The sequence below is a fragment of the Colletotrichum lupini genome, chromosome 5, assembly GCF_023278565.1.
Source record: "Colletotrichum lupini chromosome 5, complete sequence".
In the NCBI taxonomy this organism is placed as follows: Eukaryota; Fungi; Ascomycota; class Sordariomycetes; order Glomerellales; family Glomerellaceae; genus Colletotrichum; species Colletotrichum lupini.
This window is the reverse complement of record NC_064678.1, coordinates 1,802,866-1,821,784: the sequence shown is the minus strand read 5'-3', so window position 1 is coordinate 1,821,784 and position 18,919 is coordinate 1,802,866. Positions and strand designations below refer to the sequence as shown.

Here is an 18,919-nt window from a genome sequence, read left to right as displayed (position 1 = left end):
GGGCTAATCCTGTTCGAGAGGTACTCGTCGGCGTCGTGTCTGGACTGGGATATCTGGGCTATTCCGTAGGTACGGAGGTAGACATCCAAAGGTTTAGATGAGTTGGTTCATAAGGTCGATTGAGAGGGCCCTGAATGAGGGGTTGGGAGAAGGGCGCGGATCGAAGGCCGAGCTTTGATAGCCGAGAATGTTCAATTGCCGCCGCTATCGGTGACAGTAAACTGGAGCATGAATCGCGGGTGGCCCCAAACATGCCACAGCGCATCGTATTGCTCTCGTGTAAATGGAATGGCAAAGACGCCCTTTTCTAGTTAGGGACACTATTTGATGGCTACTGCAAGGCAATTGAGAACTTTCGGCAAACGAACATTGAACAGCTGACCTATATCCATATCCATAGTGTATTGGCAATTGCCGACCCTCAAGTCTCTTGAGTATTTGTCAATTGCCGACTCTCAGGTCGTGACGCGGTCACAAAGAAGATACAACGCCACGAAAGCGTACCAAAAGTTCAGACTTTCAGTAGCCGACGCGTCTCACCAGCAGAAACTCTGCCTGCGTCGGTTACCCAGAAAACCGCTCTCCTGCTTGCGTGTCAACATCTGAATTGCCGTCCGATGAAGCAAGTTGCAAAGAAAACTTTGACGCGATTGGTCTCGAAACGGCTCAGACGGCATTCGACGTCTCCCCTTCCCACAGTGAAACCCCAAACTCCCCGCAGAAATGCTCTACCCCGTGTCGTGTGGATTCCCGGGGAAGTGGTACTAACCGCGTCGATCTTGATACTTGGCGTATGATCACGAACTGTCCGATCGTTTCTCGAATTGTGTCCATGTGTTTATAAACGTTCGCAGAGAACCTTCAGACGACAGCTTTCGCGGGGAAGCGTTCTAGTTCAGTTCAGACAGTGAGCTTACCGCACGCTCAAAGGTGTAAGAGCCGCTTCTTTTCTACACCCCATACTCTTTCGACTCCTGAGCCTACCAAGACGAAACTCCTTATTCAAGATGGGTGAACTTCGAGGGCAGCGGCTTGTCTTGGCCGTCAGCGTTCTCACATCGCTGGGTTTCATGCTCATCGGTTATGACAATGGCCTTATGGGAGGACTGGGTACGTCATTACTACAGACTACACCGAGATGCCAGGAGTTGGATCACTTTCTAACAGCCCTCTTTAGTCAATGCCCCGGCATTTAACTCGACGTTCGACTCTCCAGACCCGACCATGACAGGCCTCATCGTGGCAATCTACGAAGGCAAGTAGGCTCGACGAGGGGACTCGAAGTCCATGATTACAGTCAGCTGACTCTGGTATCTCTAGTTGGCTGTTTCTTTGGCTGTGTAGCAACGGCGTTTTTCGGCGAGAAGTACGGCCGCCGAAAGACCATTGGAACTGGTTGCTCTATCATGGTCGTCGGTGCCATCATTCAAGCCGCTTCGTATGGACGCGCTCAGATGATTGTCGGGCGAATCGTCTCTGGTGTCGGAATGGGCATCGTCAACTCCACTGTTCCTGTTCTCCAGGCCGAGTTCAGCCCCAAGGCAAGCCGTGGCATTTGTAAGTTGGAACTTTCCCGCGGATACAGTTGAGATTGCCAAGCATCTCAGCCGACTTTAGAGACAGGAAACTGTGTAGAGCTTTGCTGACCTAACGGATTATAGACGTCTGCGCACAACTATCTACCCTAAACTTTGGAATCTTCCTCATCTACTGGATCGATTACGCCTTCTCGTCACACCTTGAGAGCTACGCCTGGAGAGTCCCAGTTGCTCTGCAGTGCATCTGCATCCTGCCAATGTTCATCATTTTGCAGTTCATACCAGAGACTCCGCGATGGCTTGCAGCACACAAGCGATCAGATGAATGCCTGGCCGTTCTGAAGCGCCTCAAGTGTGACGAGGACGAAGACACAATTCTTGCTCTGCACAACTCGATCACGCAAACGGTGACATACGAGGCCGAGAACAGCGCGAGTTCGTGGCGAGACCTCTTGGTGCAAGACCGTATTCAGAGCCAGAGGAGATTTCTTATTGCGTGTTTCTTGCAAGGCGCACAGCAGCTTGGAGGAATCAATGCTATCATCTGTGAGTCGTATTCGTAACTAGAATTTTTTCTTTGTCTTTGGATACAGGTATACTGATGGCTGTCCCTTCTGAAGACTACAGCGGTACTCTATTTGAGAAGAGCATCGGATTCGATAGCCACATGTCAAGCCTCATGTCTGGATTCCTGCAGACCTGGTTCTTCGTTGCTTCGTTTATTCCATGGTTCTTGATTGATCGCGTGGGCAGAAGACCTTTGGTAAATATTCATCACCCCTTCATTTCCCCAAAGCGTGGGAGGAAAAAGTCAAATTAACGAGATACGACAGCTCTTGTCCATGATTAGCGTCATGGCGGCCGTCATGGCAGTCCAAGCAGCCCTCATCTACCAGGTCCAAAACTCTACTGCCATCGCCAAATCAGCTGGTATTGGCGCTGCGGCCATGCTTTTCGTTTTCCAGGGTGCCTTTACCATCGGCTTCCAGGCCACTGTCTGGGTTTACCCGTAAGTTTCCTCTTCTAGCTGTTCTGCCCTTCGTGTGGAGTCTTTGCGCTAACTGCCGTGCTCGTATTACAGGTCGGAGATTTTGCCTCTGCGGATTCGGCAACTGGGCTCGTCCATTTCCAGTGCTACCAACTGGATTTTCAATTACGTGAGTACCCTGCGGATAGAAAGATGTACTCTAGCAGCTGCTGATTGATCGAATATGTAGATGGTTGTTCAAGTTACTCCAATCTCTATCTCGAGTATTGGATGGCGTACTTACATTATCTTTGCGGTTTTGAACGCCGCGTGGGTGCCCGTCATCTACCTGTTCTTCCCTGAGACCAAGGGATTGGAGCTGGAGGATGTTGACCGCCTGTTTGCCGGCGATGACTTTGAAAATACGATCCATGATAGAGATAGCAAGCATGAAGTCTGGGATATCGAAGACGTCAGCAGGGCTTAGTCGTGGTTGCTGCTAGTGCTGGGTCAAGACTCAAAGCACAGATTGGAAGCCATTGCGGCGAAAAAGGAGCATTGGTTACAGATATTCAGAGTGAAGCTCATGTGGATTTATTACTATGAATCAGAGCAGTGTTCTGAAATCGATTATCTGTGGTGTGGCACCTCCAACGTTTGTTAGCCATCTTCGTGCAGTCGCGCTGGTACGGCCGCGACCACATGCAGCCAGTCTCATAAAGTGGACTGAAGGCCATCTTCATGGCTCAACTGGGAAGAATACCCTCTTTTGGGTAAAATTGATGTTTAGAAATAGAATTCTCTCAAGGGGAAGAGCTCTCGACGCTCATCGATCTCGATACATGAAAGACTCGAACTTCCCGTATCCTGACTCGGTGACGAGGGTTGGACTGCAGCTAGCATAGTAATAGTCTACACTCTACAGCAACCGGTTGGCCTCCGGTAAAACTGAAATCGTCTTGACGCGCAGTCCTTGAGTAGACTAATACAATCAATATTCGTAGGCCCTCGTTGTGTCAATGCCGACCCGTGACTATGCACGTGAGGGAGACGCAGCTCTTGAGACATTTGCCGAACGCAGGCCGAACACTGGCCACAGACCCACGAACTCTATCCTGTGACAGGAACAGGTGCATCGTGCCCGCAGTCGTGCCCCGCATCCGTGCGACCTGGAGACACAAAAACACGCCAACTGATTGCTCTCCAACCGCCGTCCAACCGTTGATTGTCGACGCCAAGAATTCCAGCAGTGCTTCTCGAAGAACCTTCTTGGCAATTGAAGGCAATACGACGTTGATTGTCTTAATCAGCTTAATACATAACTCATCTTCAGCTCCTCACAATGGCAAACTTTGTGGTCTACGATGACCGAATCAAGAAGCTGTTCGGCTCCGCACCGTCGCTCGAGTTGTTGCACGAGAACCAGGACTACCCTTTCGCTCACGAGGCAGGCGTCTTCATCGAGCGTAACAACACGCTCTTCATCACTAGCAACCAGTACGACGACCACGCAGCCGGCGGTCGCAAGATCCAGATCAGCCGCGTCACGCTGCCGTCGGATGGCAGTTCCAAGACAAAATGTGAGGAGATCAGCCCCGCCATCATAACGATGGCTAACGGAGGCGTCAACTACCTGGACGGGGTCGTCTTCTGCGCCCAGGGTACGCACTCCGCACCTGGAGGCCTGGTCTTCATGGAGGCGGAACCACCCTACCAGACCCGTATGATGGTCAACTCGTTTCACGGACGGGAGTTCAACTCTGTCAACGACGTTGTGGTGCATAGTGACGGCTCTCTGTGGTTCACCGACCCGATTTATGGCTATGAACAGGGTATCCGGCCGAAGCCGCAGCTTCCCAACCAAGTTTACAGATATGATCCCATCCGTGGGTCGATTAGGGCCATGGCCGATGGCTTCGGCCGGCCGAATGGTATTTGCTTCAGCCCTGACGAGAAGACTGTGTACATTACGGACACCGACTGGATTCATGGTGATGGCTCCACTGACCTCACGCGAGCGTCAACGATGTGAGTCCTTACTACGTGGCTTCACCAGCTAGGATACGACACCTCTATGAGATCAAATGAACTAACAAAGATTGACAGTTACGCATTCGACCTGGTCCCCTACTCAGGGGAACCCTTTTTGACAAACAGACGTCTCTTTGCCATGGCTGATACCGGCATTCCGGATGGCATCAAGTGCGACGTGCACGGGAACGTGTACAGCGGCTGCGGTGACGGCGTCAACATCTGGTCTGCAGGGGGTGTTTTGCTAGGGAAGATCCTTGTTCAGGGTGGTGCTGCCAACTTCTGCTTCGGCCGCAATGGAGAAATCTTCATCTTGAATGAGAACCGATTATGGAGGGCCAAGTTGGCAGATGATACGAAAGGAGCATTGCTGTGTATCTAAGCATAAGTACATACAAACATGGTACTGACTTCTCAATAGCTCATGATTTTCTGAATCAAACGGCAGTTGTGAAGTGATTGATACCTGTAGCTTCGTACGCCGGTGCACAATGATACTCAGCCTCAGAGAACTGAGAACAGCTTTTCTCTCTTCTACTTATTCTGTTCCAACAGCCATTGAATACCCTTGAGTGTATCTTCCACGAAGGTCCTGCTCTTCTCCAAGAGTGGCCAATTGGTCCAAAAGTAGTGAGGCAGCCCAGCGTAGATATCAAGCTTCGTCTTAACCCCAGCTTCCTCTCTCAAAACCCGCTCATAGATCAGTCCTTCGTCTCGGAAGGGGTCCAGCCCAGCCAGCTGGAAGTATATTAGTAGCAGCCCCTTATGACCCTAACCTATTCTACCATAGTGGAAGGGAATGAAGAGAGGACTCTCCACGTCGGGCTAAATAATAGCACGCAGTGCCGCTTCTCTATCACCAGCGGTATTACCTATGACGGGGTCTTTGCACGGCGTAACGGAGGGGTGGCTGAGATACTCGGGGCGATACTTTTCTGGTATGGATTCGGGAGGAGCGAGACATATGATAGCTGGGACGCAGAGGTATTGTCCCGTGAGCGGCGGGGAGAGATTATTGTCGCGGGCGAGGTGGGCGAGGACAGCCGTGATGTTACCGCCCGCGGAGCCGCCACCGATGATGAAACCTTGGGAAGGGTCTGCGCCTAGTTCGGCTACGTTCTCAGCGGCCTAGGACACGACCCTTGGTTAGTTATTGTCAATAGGTGTGTGACATAGGGAAGAAGCTTACAAAGGCTAACTGCTATTAGGGTCTAAAAAATAAATTACTAAAATCTACCCTTTTTTTAAAATATATTACTAGTACTTTATATATACTTAAGCTACTCTTTTATTACTTAGTCCCCCTTTTTATACCTCCTAAGCTATCCCTTAATTAATAAAGCTTAATTAATAAAACTTAATTAATAAAACTTAATAAGGTACTCCCTTCCCTAAGCTTTATTTTAAAGCCTATTTATAGTTCGTATATATTATATTAATTTTTTACTTAAGAGGTCCTTAGATATATAATATAAGGGCGGGTATAAATAGCGCTTATTAGCCCGAATATAGACCCCTTATTTTAAATAATAGCTTTATAATTTTATACCTAAGTTACTCTTATTTATAAGCCGTCCTTATAATTATTAATACTTAAGTAGTCGTCGCCCTATTTTTATTTATTAATATTAACCCCTTTTTAAGCTATTATAATTCTAAATTCCTTTTTTCTTTTTTATTTATAATTATTTCTTTTATATATAGTCTCTTATTTTTATTAATATTTATACTACTCCCTCGTTATATAAATATTATGACTAACGAATATTTTTTAAATCCCTATTCTTATATACTTCTTATACCTAAGTAAGTCTTTTACGGAGTTATTTTATATTTATTATTAACTTATTTTAATATAAATATAGCTTTTAATCGCGGAGTTATTATTATTAATAATAAAACGGTCGTTAGCGCTATAGGTATACTTAGTAATAATAATAGTAATAGTTTATTTAAAAAGCCTAATATCCCCTTTACTTACCCTAACCTCGTACGTATATTATTATTTATATACTACTTATACTAATTATTATAAACTCTTATTAAAAAAAAAAAAAGCGAATATTAAGAAGATTAAGGTTAGCTAAGTACGCTTACTTTTTTATTTTATTTATATTATATATAAAGCGCTTAATTTTAAAACTAAGTACTATAATTAGCTAAGTTAGTAATTTATAGCCCTTAGTTCGCTCCTTTATTTAATACTTTTTTAAAATTTAGTATACGTTATATTAAGTATATTACGTAGAACTATTTTTATAAAAATATAATAAGCGCTTAATATAGTTATTACTCTATTACTTTTCTTATATATTATATCATAAATATATTAAGTTTTTAAGTTTATGGAATTTATAGTCCGAACTTTATAGAGCACCGCTCTTATTTTAAATAATAACATTTACGATTTAGAGGTTTATTATTCTATTATTACTTTATTATTATTATTACTCAAGTCGCTAATATTATTTTATAATTTTAATAAACTTACTAAATTATTATTAATAATACGTAGAGGGTACTTAAATACGCTAATAAAAAGGCCCGCTCGACCCTTATTATTAATAATAACGATAATAAAATAGCTATAAGCTCTTTTTATATTACGTTTTCGTTTTATAATAATATTATAATTACGCTACTTTATACTATTTATAACGAAGTACGCCGTTTAAATAATATTTTAGTTAATATATAGTTACCCTATTTACGCTCTATATTCGTAGCTAATTATTTATAAATTCGTTAATAATAAAGAGATTATTTCTTTTATAATAACCCCTAGGATAATAACTAGAGCGGCCCTTTTATATATAAGGGCGGTTTTTTTATAAATAAGGGCGGTCTTTTTACGTATTATAAAGATTAGGGAAACGGTTTATAATTAGCGCGTTTATACTACTTAATTATAACTATATAGCCCCCTTTTTTTTTTTTTAATAACTAGTTCGCTATATTATTAAGCTTATTAAGAGCTAAGGCGCGCTACTTAATTAAAACTCGTTTTTTATATATATTAATTAATACTACGTTTTTAATATACTTAGCTAGCTCTTACGTATTTTTATTACTACTATATCCTTTTTACTAAATTAAGTATTATTACTTTCTTTTCGGCCTTTTATATTATATAATATTTTCTATTTCATAAAGTAGCTCCCCGTTTATATTTTTAATAAATAAGGGCTTTTAAAGGGCTTTTTTGTAGTATTAATATAGCTTAAGTAAGGATATATAAAATATATTATATATTTTATATTACGTTAGTATATTTAATTAATAAGTAACCCTTACCGTTCTAATTATTAATTTAATTTTGAATAGGCCTAGATATTTATTAACTAACTTTTAATTAAGACGCTACTTATTAATATTCTTTTTTAATAATAATATTTAATTACTTATTTTATATAATATATTTATCTTAGTTTTATTAATTTATTATTTATACGTCTTATATACTTTTTATATAAGGGGTTATAGAGCTTTTTAATTAGCTTATAATCGGGCCGTATGCTCCTTAATTAAAATATTCTATATACTATCTCGAGCCCTTATTAAGATTAATATAAAGTACGTAAATAAGAACCTAAATAAGGCCTTAATAAGCGCTTTATAGATTACTAAGTACTAAGCGTTATTATATATAAACTTAGCTAAGTAAAAACGTTATACCTAATCCGATTAATTTTAAATATAAAAGTAATAAAAGTATTACTCTAAGTATTAGTTTTACTATTCTATTTAACTATCTATTTATAAATAAAACGCAGTATTAAAATACCTCTTTATTATTAAAAAGTAATAAAAATAAGTTTAAAACTTATTTATAAATAACGAACCCCTATTAGAAACGATCTTTTTAAGTATTTTAAACTTAATAAAGATTTTTATAAATAAGAGGTTTATAAATCCCTAGGCTATAAAAGTCGTCCTCGTAATAATATAAATATTATACTTCGTAAATCGGTTTATTATAATAAGTATTACGTTATAAGGGCGCTTCTTAATTACTATAATTAATATAAATAAGCTTATAATAAAGTCTAGTAATATTTCTTATTATAGCTTAATTAGGGTAAGTAGGGGGCATAATAAGCTATATAGCTTATAATAACGAGGCTTTATTTATTAATATACTATATAAGTATTAATATAACTTTTTATATCCCTACTTACTCTATTTTAGTAATAGTAGCGTTTTAGTAACGCTATTATCCGCTTTATATTATAATATTTTATTATAAGTATATTATAATATATTTTAATAACCTCCCTCTTTAGCCTTTTATATAATAATATATAAGTACGGCTATTATAATATAATAGCCTTTTTAAATCGTATACTTAGTTTTATTATTACTTCTTCTTAATTAAATAAGACCGTTAGTTCTTTTTAATTTACTACCTATTTTTTATAAAAGTATCCTCTTATTAAGTAGCCCGTAATTAACTTATTATTAATAACCCCTCCTTATTAATTACTATTTTAAATACTCTTATTATATCGGAGTTTTATAAAACGAGTAATTTATAATTTATAGTTTTAATAATAAGTTTAAGTAGCTCTTTAAGTATTATATTATAATTTTAATATTTTAAGCTCGTAGCCTTATTATACCTCTCGAAGTACTTTTTAATATTCTTTTAAACTAGAGCTCTTAACCTCTTTTATTTATTTTTTTATATTATTATTAATTCTACTTTTAGAATACTTACTATCTCTTTTATTTAAAAGCCGCTCTTATAGCTCGTTTTTATATATTTTATTATTACGATTTTAAGGGGCTTTTATATATTTTTAACATTATAAAGGTCTTCTCTTATTTTTAATAATAGCTCCTCCGCTCTATTATTATTATTATTTTTACTATAATTAAGTCTTTATAATAGTTTATTTACTAAATCCTTTATACTTAGCTTAAACTTAATTTTAATATTAAACGTTACGAGTTTATTTAGTTAGTATAGCTATTTCCCGTTTAGTCTCTTTTTTATATTTAAGAACTATAAATTAAAATAATTCATAAATACTACGACCTAATTTTAGCTATAGGTAAAGTAATATTATTAGTTCCTTAGTACGTTTATAATAACTAATAGCTCCGTATTTTTTATATTATAATAGCTCTTTATATTTATTAATTTCCTTAACTTATAAATAATTAAGTATTAATTACCCTTAAATAATTACGTAATTACTAAGCTAATAGCTCGAGCTAAAGCGTTTATTTATAATTATATAAATAGGGTAGGTTTAAAATATTATAATATTAGCGCGTTAGTAAATATTATTAATAACTTTTTAAACGACTTTATAATAAGTATTAGTAGCTCTAACTATCCTAGTTTTACTTTCTTTAATAAGTTTATTAAAAGTATTATTATCTTAGTATAGTTATTAATAAATCTATAATAAAACCCCGTAAATCTAAAGAACGTCTATATATTTTTAACGCTCTTTAAAAATAATTAATTTATTATAACTTTAGTATATATAAGTTCTATTTCTATACCTTTATTAAATATAATATACCCTAAGAATCCTATACGTAATATATAGAACTTATATTTATTACTATTTAAATATAAGTTCTATTATTATAATTTTTATAATACGCTACGTATATGTTCTTTATATACTACGTAGTTATTATTATATATTAAAATATTATTTAGGTATATAATATAAACGGTATTAACTAAGCTACTTAGAACGTTATTAATATGCGCTTAGAAAGTTATGGGCGCGTTAATTAGCTTAAAAAGTACGATTAAGTACTCGAATTACTTATATTTAGTATAAAAAGCTATTTTTTACTTATTACCCTTAGCTATATATATATAGTAATATACGTTCTTAAGGTTTAGTTTTATAAAAATAGAGGTATTAAATAGTCTATTTAATATCTTTTTAATTAATAATAGCGGCGTTCTATTTTTTTATATAATTTTATTAATTACTTTATAATTAACGTAAAGTTATAGCTCTCCTCTTTTTTTAAATATATAAAAAATAGGTACTCTTACTGGGCTTATAGAGGGGCGTATCTAGCTCCTAGCTTCTATTTTTATTAAATAGTTATATAAAATCTCGAGCTTATAGTTTAAAAATAAGTAAATAAGTCCTTAAAAAATAGGCACCGCGTTATTTAGTTTAATATAATAGTTATATAGTACTTTATTTAGTAATAAAATAGCCTTCTTTTTTAAAAATAAGTTATTAAAATCTTAGTAATATAGCTTCTAATCCTTAGCTACGCTCGCTAGTATTACGTTATTATTTATAACTAAGTTAATTATAATATATACGAGTATTATTAAAACTAAGTCGTTTAGTAACCCCTTTTTTAGGGTATTTAAGCGAATATATTATTTATAAATTAGATATTATTACTTTTTTTATTTTTTAATTAATTAGTAAGTTAATATCCTTTAGCTAGGGAAAACCGAGGATAAGTATAAGTATTATAATATTAATTATTATAAAATAATATAGCTATATCTTTATTATATAATTATTATTAGTAATTTAAAACTATAAGTAATAGCTTCTTAGCGTCTTTATTTATTCACCCTTTACGTTTACTAACTATAATAATAAATAAATTCGTAAATTAGCATTAAAGCTATTAAGTAGCCCGATACTAATTACGTTCCCTTTTATTTTTAAATTAATAAGGGCGCTTAGCTTTTTTTATACGTAATTTAAGTATATATAAGTCGGGACGTTTAAATACCACTCTTATTAATTACTAACTACTCTCCTTATTAAAATAGTATTTAAGCTCGTTGTTAATTTATATTACTTAGTTAGGGCGAGGTTTAATTAATAATTAATAGCTTTATACTCCTTTTAGTTATATTTATAATATATAACGCTCGAGTAGTTATTAATAAAGTACTTAGTTTTATTATAGTTATATTATTATTAATACTACTCTTATAATTATAAATAATCCTTTATAATATAACTAGTCTTTTTATAATTATAATACGTAGTATCCTTACTAAGTAAGTTATAGCATATTCTTTACGTATTTAACTTATTAATACCCCGGTATTTTCTTATTAGCTCGTTTAAATTTAAGTTAGAATATTACTTAGGGGACGTTCGTAAGCTCTTTATTAATAATAAGGATTATTTAATACGTTTTATTAGTAATATTAGTTATAAGTAAGTTTATAAAAGTTCTATTTATAATGTTATTATAAAGCGTAGTTCGGGCCGTAGCTTATTTATTAATATAAAGATCCTCTATTTCTTTATTAGGATGTATTTTAGTTTTATTTTAAGCTTATTAATACGGCTAACGAACTCGTTAACTTTTTTTTTTTTAGCTTTATAAAGTATTATTTAGTTATATACTCGCTACTATTCCTTAGTTAATAAGATTAAATAGGTTATTTTATAAAAAGGTCTCTAATTCCTCTTATATAACTTAGTTTATTATAAACCCAAAGGTCTTTTAGTAGTTAAAAATATAGTATATTTAAGAGGTTTTTATATTACTACTTAGGTAACTAATTATATACGCTATTTTATTACGGTTTATTTTTATTTATTAAGCTTATAAATCGAAATAATAATAATAATTAAAAAAGAAGCTCTATAAATCCCGTACTAATTTATTAATATATAATAAATTAAAGAGGAATAGTAATTTAAATATTAACGTTTTATTTATAGCGCTTATTTAAGTTAAGAGGGAGCTAGTAAATAAGGGCTTAAGTAGTACGAACTCGTCGCTTTATTATTATTTAAATAGCGCTTTAAATACGGCTTTATTTATTAAACTATCTTTAGTCCGGGGGTTTACGTTCTCGTTTATATTAAAACTAACGTCCGAGGTTATTATAATTAAAATTATAGTCCTTAATATAAAGGCCGGGCTATTTAAAGAGCTTTATAAGCGTTCTAAATCTATTTATTTTTTATATAAGCGCTTTTTATATATTATAATAAGGATTTCTTTTTTTAATTATTATTTTTATTTTTATAATTCTATTAGCTTATTACTTATTATTTAGTTTAAGTATTAATAAGTAAGGGTAAGAGGTTTATTATTTTATTTAAAATTCGTTAATATTCTTAATAATACGGTCTTTTTACGTTATTATTACGTTATTATTACGTTATTTATCTTATTACGCTTTATTTTTATATTATTTATTAAAAAGGAGGCGACCCTAAGGGGTTTAATAAAAAAGAGTTATTTTTTATTATTATTATAATACTAATTACGCTCTTTTATTACGTCTCGTTTTTATTAATATTTTAAACTTCTAGCCTAGTCCTTTTTATAAATAAAGATTTTAAATTATTAATAAATATATAATATAGGGAAAAAGCTTATAGAGGCTAATTATTATTAAAGTTTAAAAGATAAATTATTAAAATCTACCCTTCCCTCGAGGTATATTACTAGCGCTCTATATATACCTAAGCTACTCCTTTGTTACTTAGTCCCCCTCTTTATGCCCCCTGAGCTATCCCTTAACTAACGAGGCCTAACCGGCGAGGCCTAATAGTCATGACGCAATTGAGGAGCTAGATGCATAACTTACCCATTGCAACGCGTCCCAGCTGTCATTGATACCGGTTGGAAAGGGGAACTCGGGAGCGAGCCTGCTTAAGTCAGTGTTGATATAGAGCATTGAGGCTTAAGTCGTAAGCTAACCGATACTCAACATTGATGCAAACTGCGCCGAGATCTCTACTGAACAGGCGGCAGTTCACCTCTTCGTCAGAGAGATCACCCATGCACCACCCTCCCTCGTGATACATCACAATGAGTGGACTGCCTCCAGAAGGGGCCTTTACGGGGGCATATACCCGAATGGCGATTTCATGGCCATCTCTCATGGTGACTTTGCGGTCATCCTCGCGGACCTGCTCCGGAATGGGGCCGGGGAGGTAGCGCTGGTGATGGGACTCACGCAAGCGCGTCGCCCGATGTTCTCGCATCGCGAAGAAGTCATTTCGTCCAAAGTAAGGATCTCCGCGCTGCGGGTCCCGGAGAGGCCGGGCAGCGAGTTCCTGGAGAAGGAGACACGTTGTCAGCATCTATGCATGCTCTGAGAAGATAAAGGTTAGTGGGCGGTGGGCTGGCGTGAACTTACGGCCTCGATTGACGGATCGACTATGCCATAGGCGAGGAGCTCTTCACGAGTCCGTGGTGCCATAGCTCACCGTCTTGTTCAGGTCAGTCCGAGGAAGTTGCTGAATGTGTCTTCAGATGAACTTTTGCGGCGTGGTGCGGGGGTGTAAGCTGACGGAGCCCGTTGTGGACATGGCACGTTTGGAATATTCAACGCTAATGTTGGGAAGGATCTCAGATTATCTAATCAGTATAAACACAATAAAACAACTTGTATGGAGCATCGATTCACGATATCGTTGGAAAATTGTCTTGATTGATACCAATTCTTTACTCGATGAATCTGTAGCCTGCCGAATTCCGCGTAGTGCAATTGGAAAGGGGGTGCCTTGGTTGCCTAAAGTAACATAGCCCGCACAAAGGTGTGTTTCAAAGCCGTGAACCAACGCCGAATGCACACGTTCGCGGAAAGATTTGGGATAAATCGCATTCGATGGGAATGACATCTTTGACAGTACGGCTAATCGATCCTGCCCAGATTACCTTTATCAAAAGAAGAGAGGCCAGAACTATTGTGATCCATCAACCAGTCGCCTGTGATGATATTCCATGTATCGCAGGATGTAAAGATTATTGTAAAGAACAACAAGTACCTGTTGGTGTTTTGTTTCATACTGAGGGAGGCGACCAACACCATTGGCCACAGTGAATGGGATTATCATCGAGTTCCCGGCCCCCAATGCTTCTGAGTGAGGGTTCAAGAGGCACGGAGCACCGAATCGCCAAGGGAACGGTCGCGAAAGCGATTGACCGAGCTATACACACCGAGTAATTGGCTGGCATACGACAAGGCGACCGGTTGCCTTGCCAAGCCCTGGAAGAAAGGAACCCAAAGTTGACCCGGACGCGCCACCAAGCACGCGTGATGTACTAGATACCCTTGCTAGAGATGTCAACAGCCTACACACCTCTTCTTCGGGACCTATAGAATGAAGAGCCGATCGGAAAGCCTGGGTCTTGTTCCAGCCTTTGCTGCACTTTGCCGCCATGAGGAAGGCGATTTCCGAAGGACTTGAAAGTTGGGAGACTGTGGGACCTGTGTATGAGTCTCTCAAAAGGCGTTAACGAAGTGATTGTTTCCGGGGGACTCCATTCCCACGTCCAGAAATCTGAAGCCTCTGACGAGATTGAATGAACATTCCGGAACTACGTGATGATTTTGAAAATTCTAAACGTTGCGTCCGCCAGTCTGGCTGTAATCTCCGTCACGCTTCCGTTCCTCGAACGACCCAACCACCCTTCCTACCAAGAAGAGAGGTTGAAATGGGGCTGATCAGGGGCTCGGGTATATAAGCACGGCAAAACATAGGCAGTCTCTCAGTGAAGTCTGTTGGGAATATGCTGTAATTAGGTACTGGCCAAAGGAGACCATGTCTACGATGCGACGTGTCTCCTGCATCCTGCCACACCCTCACGAAGTTACGGCTCGGCAGAACCATTGATTTCTCTGCATTTCACGATACTGTTAATAGGATGGATAATCGAATGGCCAAAATTGGTCCAAGAAGGAGAATAAAAGCAAATAACCACTAGGGCTTTAGATGTAGCTGTTATCGTGGGTTAGCATCTGAACTATTAGGGCTCCAAAAGCCAACAGCTACTTCATGCTTCCCCTATGACTTTGTAGAGTTGAGTTAGGACTTGGAGGACCGCGCCTCCCACTCTTCCTTAGCTTTCTCCTCTTTTTCAGATTCTCTACACGTCTTTAACCTGGATGAGACGCGGTGATATTGCATGTCACAACTCTTCATCGCTTTCTAGAGTCTTACAGAATACCCCGAGTAAGTGAAAGTTGTCAAAAAGACATAAGCCATTCTGACCTAGGTACAAGCTAGCGGTGTACAAGCGATTAGACTCACAAGATAAGTTTGACTAAAGTACTCAGGCTGGCGGTATCGTGGTCCGCTGGCTAGATTATTGTCAATTACCTATTGAGCTGCAAGAGCTGACTACCAAATATACAGAAGCTTATTACTTCGTCAGAGATGGAGCAGCCCGTCCAGCCCGTCCAGCCCGTCCAGCCTTCGATCGAGCACAAGCACAACGACGCCGAGGCGGATAGACCACCAGGCTTAATGGAACCTCAACCTCCCCGAGAGACAGAGCTGTGAGCCCAAACACTATTTTCATCTCTTTTTGCTTGATCTCAGCTAAATTAATCGCTGCAGACCCTCCGAATCTTCACGACGCCAAGCCTCAAGCTCAGTTGCTGCACAATGCGGCTCTGCACGATCGACTAAAGCCTCACATGAAGAGGAGAATATAACTTCGAAAACCGATCGAAAGAAGGACTCGAGAAAATCGAAGGACTTGGAGAAGCAGACACCTTCAAATGAAAGTAGCTATCGAGGTATTGCGAAGGACTTGGTTTCATATGCTGGCGGCCAATTTGATAATCAAAATATGGACGCGAAGCAGATTAGGTTGGATGTATCTTGGTCACCCAAGTAAGGCTTCACGAGAGCACGACGCCTCAGCTTCGCAGCTGCGCCTTCAAAAGCTTAAAGAGTTAATTAAGCTGCCAAACCCTTAAATGTTGTCCAAAATCAAAACGGCCGACTATCCACCTCACCGTCGAAAGTCTACCGTTGACGACGGCTGTCGCGGCTCACGAGTCAGACCGGGACCCATTTTGCACCAAATCCACACTTTGATGGAGTCTTTCTGCGCCCTACGTCATCGAATGACATCATGCCGTTGCAGAACCGTTGACCGAAGGTTTTCGGTCCTTTTCTCAGCCTCCCGTTGGTTATCCCAAGGAGAATCAATGGCGGGCCGATAGAGTGTTCCTTTCGAGGTCTGCCCCTCCAACCCCTCGATGTGGGTCATATCGGAAAGAAGCGTAGAGAGGAATGCCATTTCAAAGCCTCATGTTGTAGACAAGTGTCAGGTCAAGAGAAGAAGTGCCGTTGATACCAGGTGATTGAATACCGTGTACAGTTTCGGAGGAGTTGTCAGGAACATCCTTGAGCTTTCTTGTCCACGCCTTGCTGTCATTGGCAACGAAGCTTGCGATAAGACATGCTCGACAGGGAAGTAAATGCCGTGCCGTATTCCTGAAACCTGTCTGCGCTCTTTTTTTTTTGGAACCCACTTGCCCCTCCGTCCATGATCCGCCCAGGGACCGTCGCGTTGTTCCTGAATATGACCCCCCACCTTTCACAAGCTCGCCGATCATTGAAAATCTGTCACCAACAGTAACAAAGTTTCTTTCTTTTCTCTCTTCACTCTGGTCCCTCCATCATATTTTCATCCTTAGAATTGCCATTCCATATCCTTCAAGATGCCTCAAGTAAGTAAAGATACTAGCTTCCTAGCTTCAATGGCTGAAGTTTATGAGCTATCTCAAGATCAATCCATCTAACCGCTTTCATGACAGATCAAGTGCCTTCTCTTCGACTGCGATAACACGCTCGTTCTCTCTGAGAACGCCGCTTTCGAGGCCTGCGCTCAGCTCGCCAATCAGATCCTCGAGAAATTCGGTTTCGAGAAGCGATATGGCGGCACCGAGCTCATGCACCAGTTCGTCGGCCAGAACTTCCGCAGCATGATGACCGGCCTCTGCGCCCGTCACGGCTTCACCATCCCCGCCGACGAGTTTGACCAATGGGTCGCCAAGGAGCTCGACACCACCATTGCGAACCTCCGCGCAAAGGCCGAGCCCTGCGAGAACGTCATCGAGGTCCTCGAGAAGCTCCAGAAGGACAAGAAGTACCACATGGCCATCGTCTCCTCTTCCGCCATGCCCCGCGTCGTCGCCTCTATTGAGAAGACCAAGATGGACCAGTTCTTCGACAAGCCCGACGTCGTCATCTTCTCCGCTGCCAGCAGCATCGACCCCCCCGTTTCCAAGCCTAACCCGGCCATCTACCTCCACGCCTGCGAGAAGCTCGGCTACAAGCCCAGCGAGTGCATCGCCATTGAGGACAGCAGAAGCGGTGCCACCGCTGCCAAGAATGCCGGCATTCCCCTTTTGGGATACGTCGGACCCTACTACGAGGAGGGCCAGGAGAAGCTGGACTCCATGATCAAGCTCTTCAGCGAGGAGCTCGGCGCTTTTGATGTTATGCACAACTGGAAGGACTTTGAGAGCATCTTGGCCAAGTACGAGAGCTCATAGATACCCGTATACTGTTTAGACCTTTTTCGAAACGAATGCAAGCGCAGCATAGGCTAGAAGCTGCGTGAATGGCATGTCACACATAGACTTATAGAGCTTGGAAGAATAGACACGAATTGAACGAGTAACAATCCACAGTGCATGAAAAGGTAACTTGGTTAGGGGGCTCGTGAGTATCATCGATTGAGATCTCACACTCAACGACTTAGAACACCAGAACTATAGTCTAGACGGCGTCATGCACCAGCTACGGTGATTGTGGTAGTGATGCTGACTGTGACGACCATTGTGTGCGATGGGTCTATGATGTGGGCTGGCTCAAGAGTCATCCCAGACGCAGAAGCTGGAACTTCACTTGCTACGGCCACTGTGCTTGTAATATGGTCGATGTTGCGACAACAGCAAGCCGCAGTGATTGGCTTGTTTCCGTTTTTGTCCTTCTTCAGAGCGAAGCCGCCCACAAATGCAGACACTATACCAGCCGCGGTGGATATGAGTGCGAGCAAGAGAGCGGTAACTGTGACCCAATAAATAGTCCAATCACGGTAACGACGACGGGCGCGCATGAATTGCCGAAGAGTCCGTGGAGAGTAGTTTTCATATTCTTTTTCCAGAGTCATCAATCGAGAGAGCCAGTAGTTGTAGTCTTCGGCACGCTTTGATCCAACCGGCAACAGCAGTCCAGCTTTAGGGTCGATGCCGTTCAACTCAGGACTTGGTAAGCTACGCTGGAATTTCTCGCAGTAGGTTTTGAACCATTTCAAGCTCTTTGCGTCGTTGCGGGGAAGCAGCAAAGCCAATGTCTGAATCGTCTCGTCCAAAAACTTGGGGTCGTTGAAATGACTCCTATGAATACAACCAAAACGTCAGTATGCTGATTTTATGTTCCCATTCGATACCAATCCGGTGGTGAAATTGAGTACCCATTTCGTGTCAAGTTCCAGTACCTGAGCTTCTTCAGGGCGGAGACATGGAAGAAAACATATAAAGTGAGCCGAGTTTCTCTGTCTTTATGTCTTCGCACTAAAAGATGTTCAAATATGTTGTCGGTTGGCTGTATGATGAAGTCGCCAATTTGTTGCAGGTCTCGTAGGGTAAACAT

General features: G+C 39.6%; 6 protein-coding genes across 6 annotated transcripts; 4 read left to right on the top strand and 2 right to left on the bottom strand.

The window, feature by feature from the left end:
* Positions 1-134: 134 nt before the first annotated feature.
* Positions 135-3,225, top strand: CLUP02_09934 (uncharacterized protein; the record flags this gene model as incomplete). Its single annotated transcript, XM_049288910.1, has 14 exons — positions 135-279; positions 401-559; positions 624-791; positions 855-930; positions 989-1,110; positions 1,178-1,259; positions 1,298-1,557; positions 1,662-2,084; positions 2,159-2,301; positions 2,372-2,547; positions 2,620-2,695; positions 2,756-2,977; positions 3,034-3,082; positions 3,170-3,225. The coding sequence occupies 14 exons, from the start codon at positions 135-137 to the stop codon at positions 3,223-3,225; spliced, it is 2,157 nt and encodes a 718-aa protein (XP_049146054.1).
* A 622-nt stretch (positions 3,226-3,847) lies between these two features.
* On the top strand, positions 3,848-4,918 carry CLUP02_09933 (SMP-30/Gluconolaconase/LRE-like region; the record flags this gene model as incomplete). The annotated part of the gene is made up of 2 exons (XM_049288909.1): positions 3,848-4,533; positions 4,612-4,918. The coding sequence occupies 2 exons, from the start codon at positions 3,848-3,850 to the stop codon at positions 4,916-4,918; spliced, it is 993 nt and encodes a 330-aa protein (XP_049146053.1).
* A 152-nt stretch (positions 4,919-5,070) lies between these two features.
* On the bottom strand, positions 5,071-14,143 carry CLUP02_09932 (uncharacterized protein; the record flags this gene model as incomplete). The annotated part of the gene is made up of 8 exons (XM_049288908.1): positions 5,071-5,249; positions 5,322-5,361; positions 5,416-5,664; positions 13,105-13,165; positions 13,218-13,603; positions 13,660-13,724; positions 13,782-13,853; positions 13,930-14,143. 8 exons carry the CDS (start codon positions 14,141-14,143, stop codon positions 5,071-5,073), a joined length of 1,266 nt encoding a protein of 421 aa, XP_049146052.1.
* A 1,539-nt stretch (positions 14,144-15,682) lies between these two features.
* Positions 15,683-16,148, top strand: CLUP02_09931 (uncharacterized protein; the record flags this gene model as incomplete). The annotated part of the gene is made up of 2 exons (XM_049288907.1): positions 15,683-15,804; positions 15,866-16,148. The coding sequence occupies 2 exons, from the start codon at positions 15,683-15,685 to the stop codon at positions 16,146-16,148; spliced, it is 405 nt and encodes a 134-aa protein (XP_049146051.1).
* Positions 16,149-16,980: 832 nt separating this feature from the next.
* Positions 16,981-17,817, top strand: CLUP02_09930 (haloacid dehalogenase-like hydrolase; the record flags this gene model as incomplete). The annotated part of the gene is made up of 2 exons (XM_049288906.1): positions 16,981-16,989; positions 17,077-17,817. The coding sequence occupies 2 exons, from the start codon at positions 16,981-16,983 to the stop codon at positions 17,815-17,817; spliced, it is 750 nt and encodes a 249-aa protein (XP_049146050.1).
* A 236-nt stretch (positions 17,818-18,053) lies between these two features.
* Positions 18,054-18,919, bottom strand: CLUP02_09929 (uncharacterized protein; the record flags this gene model as incomplete). The annotated part of the gene is made up of 2 exons (XM_049288905.1): positions 18,054-18,663; positions 18,741-18,919. 2 exons carry the CDS (start codon positions 18,917-18,919, stop codon positions 18,054-18,056), a joined length of 789 nt encoding a protein of 262 aa, XP_049146049.1.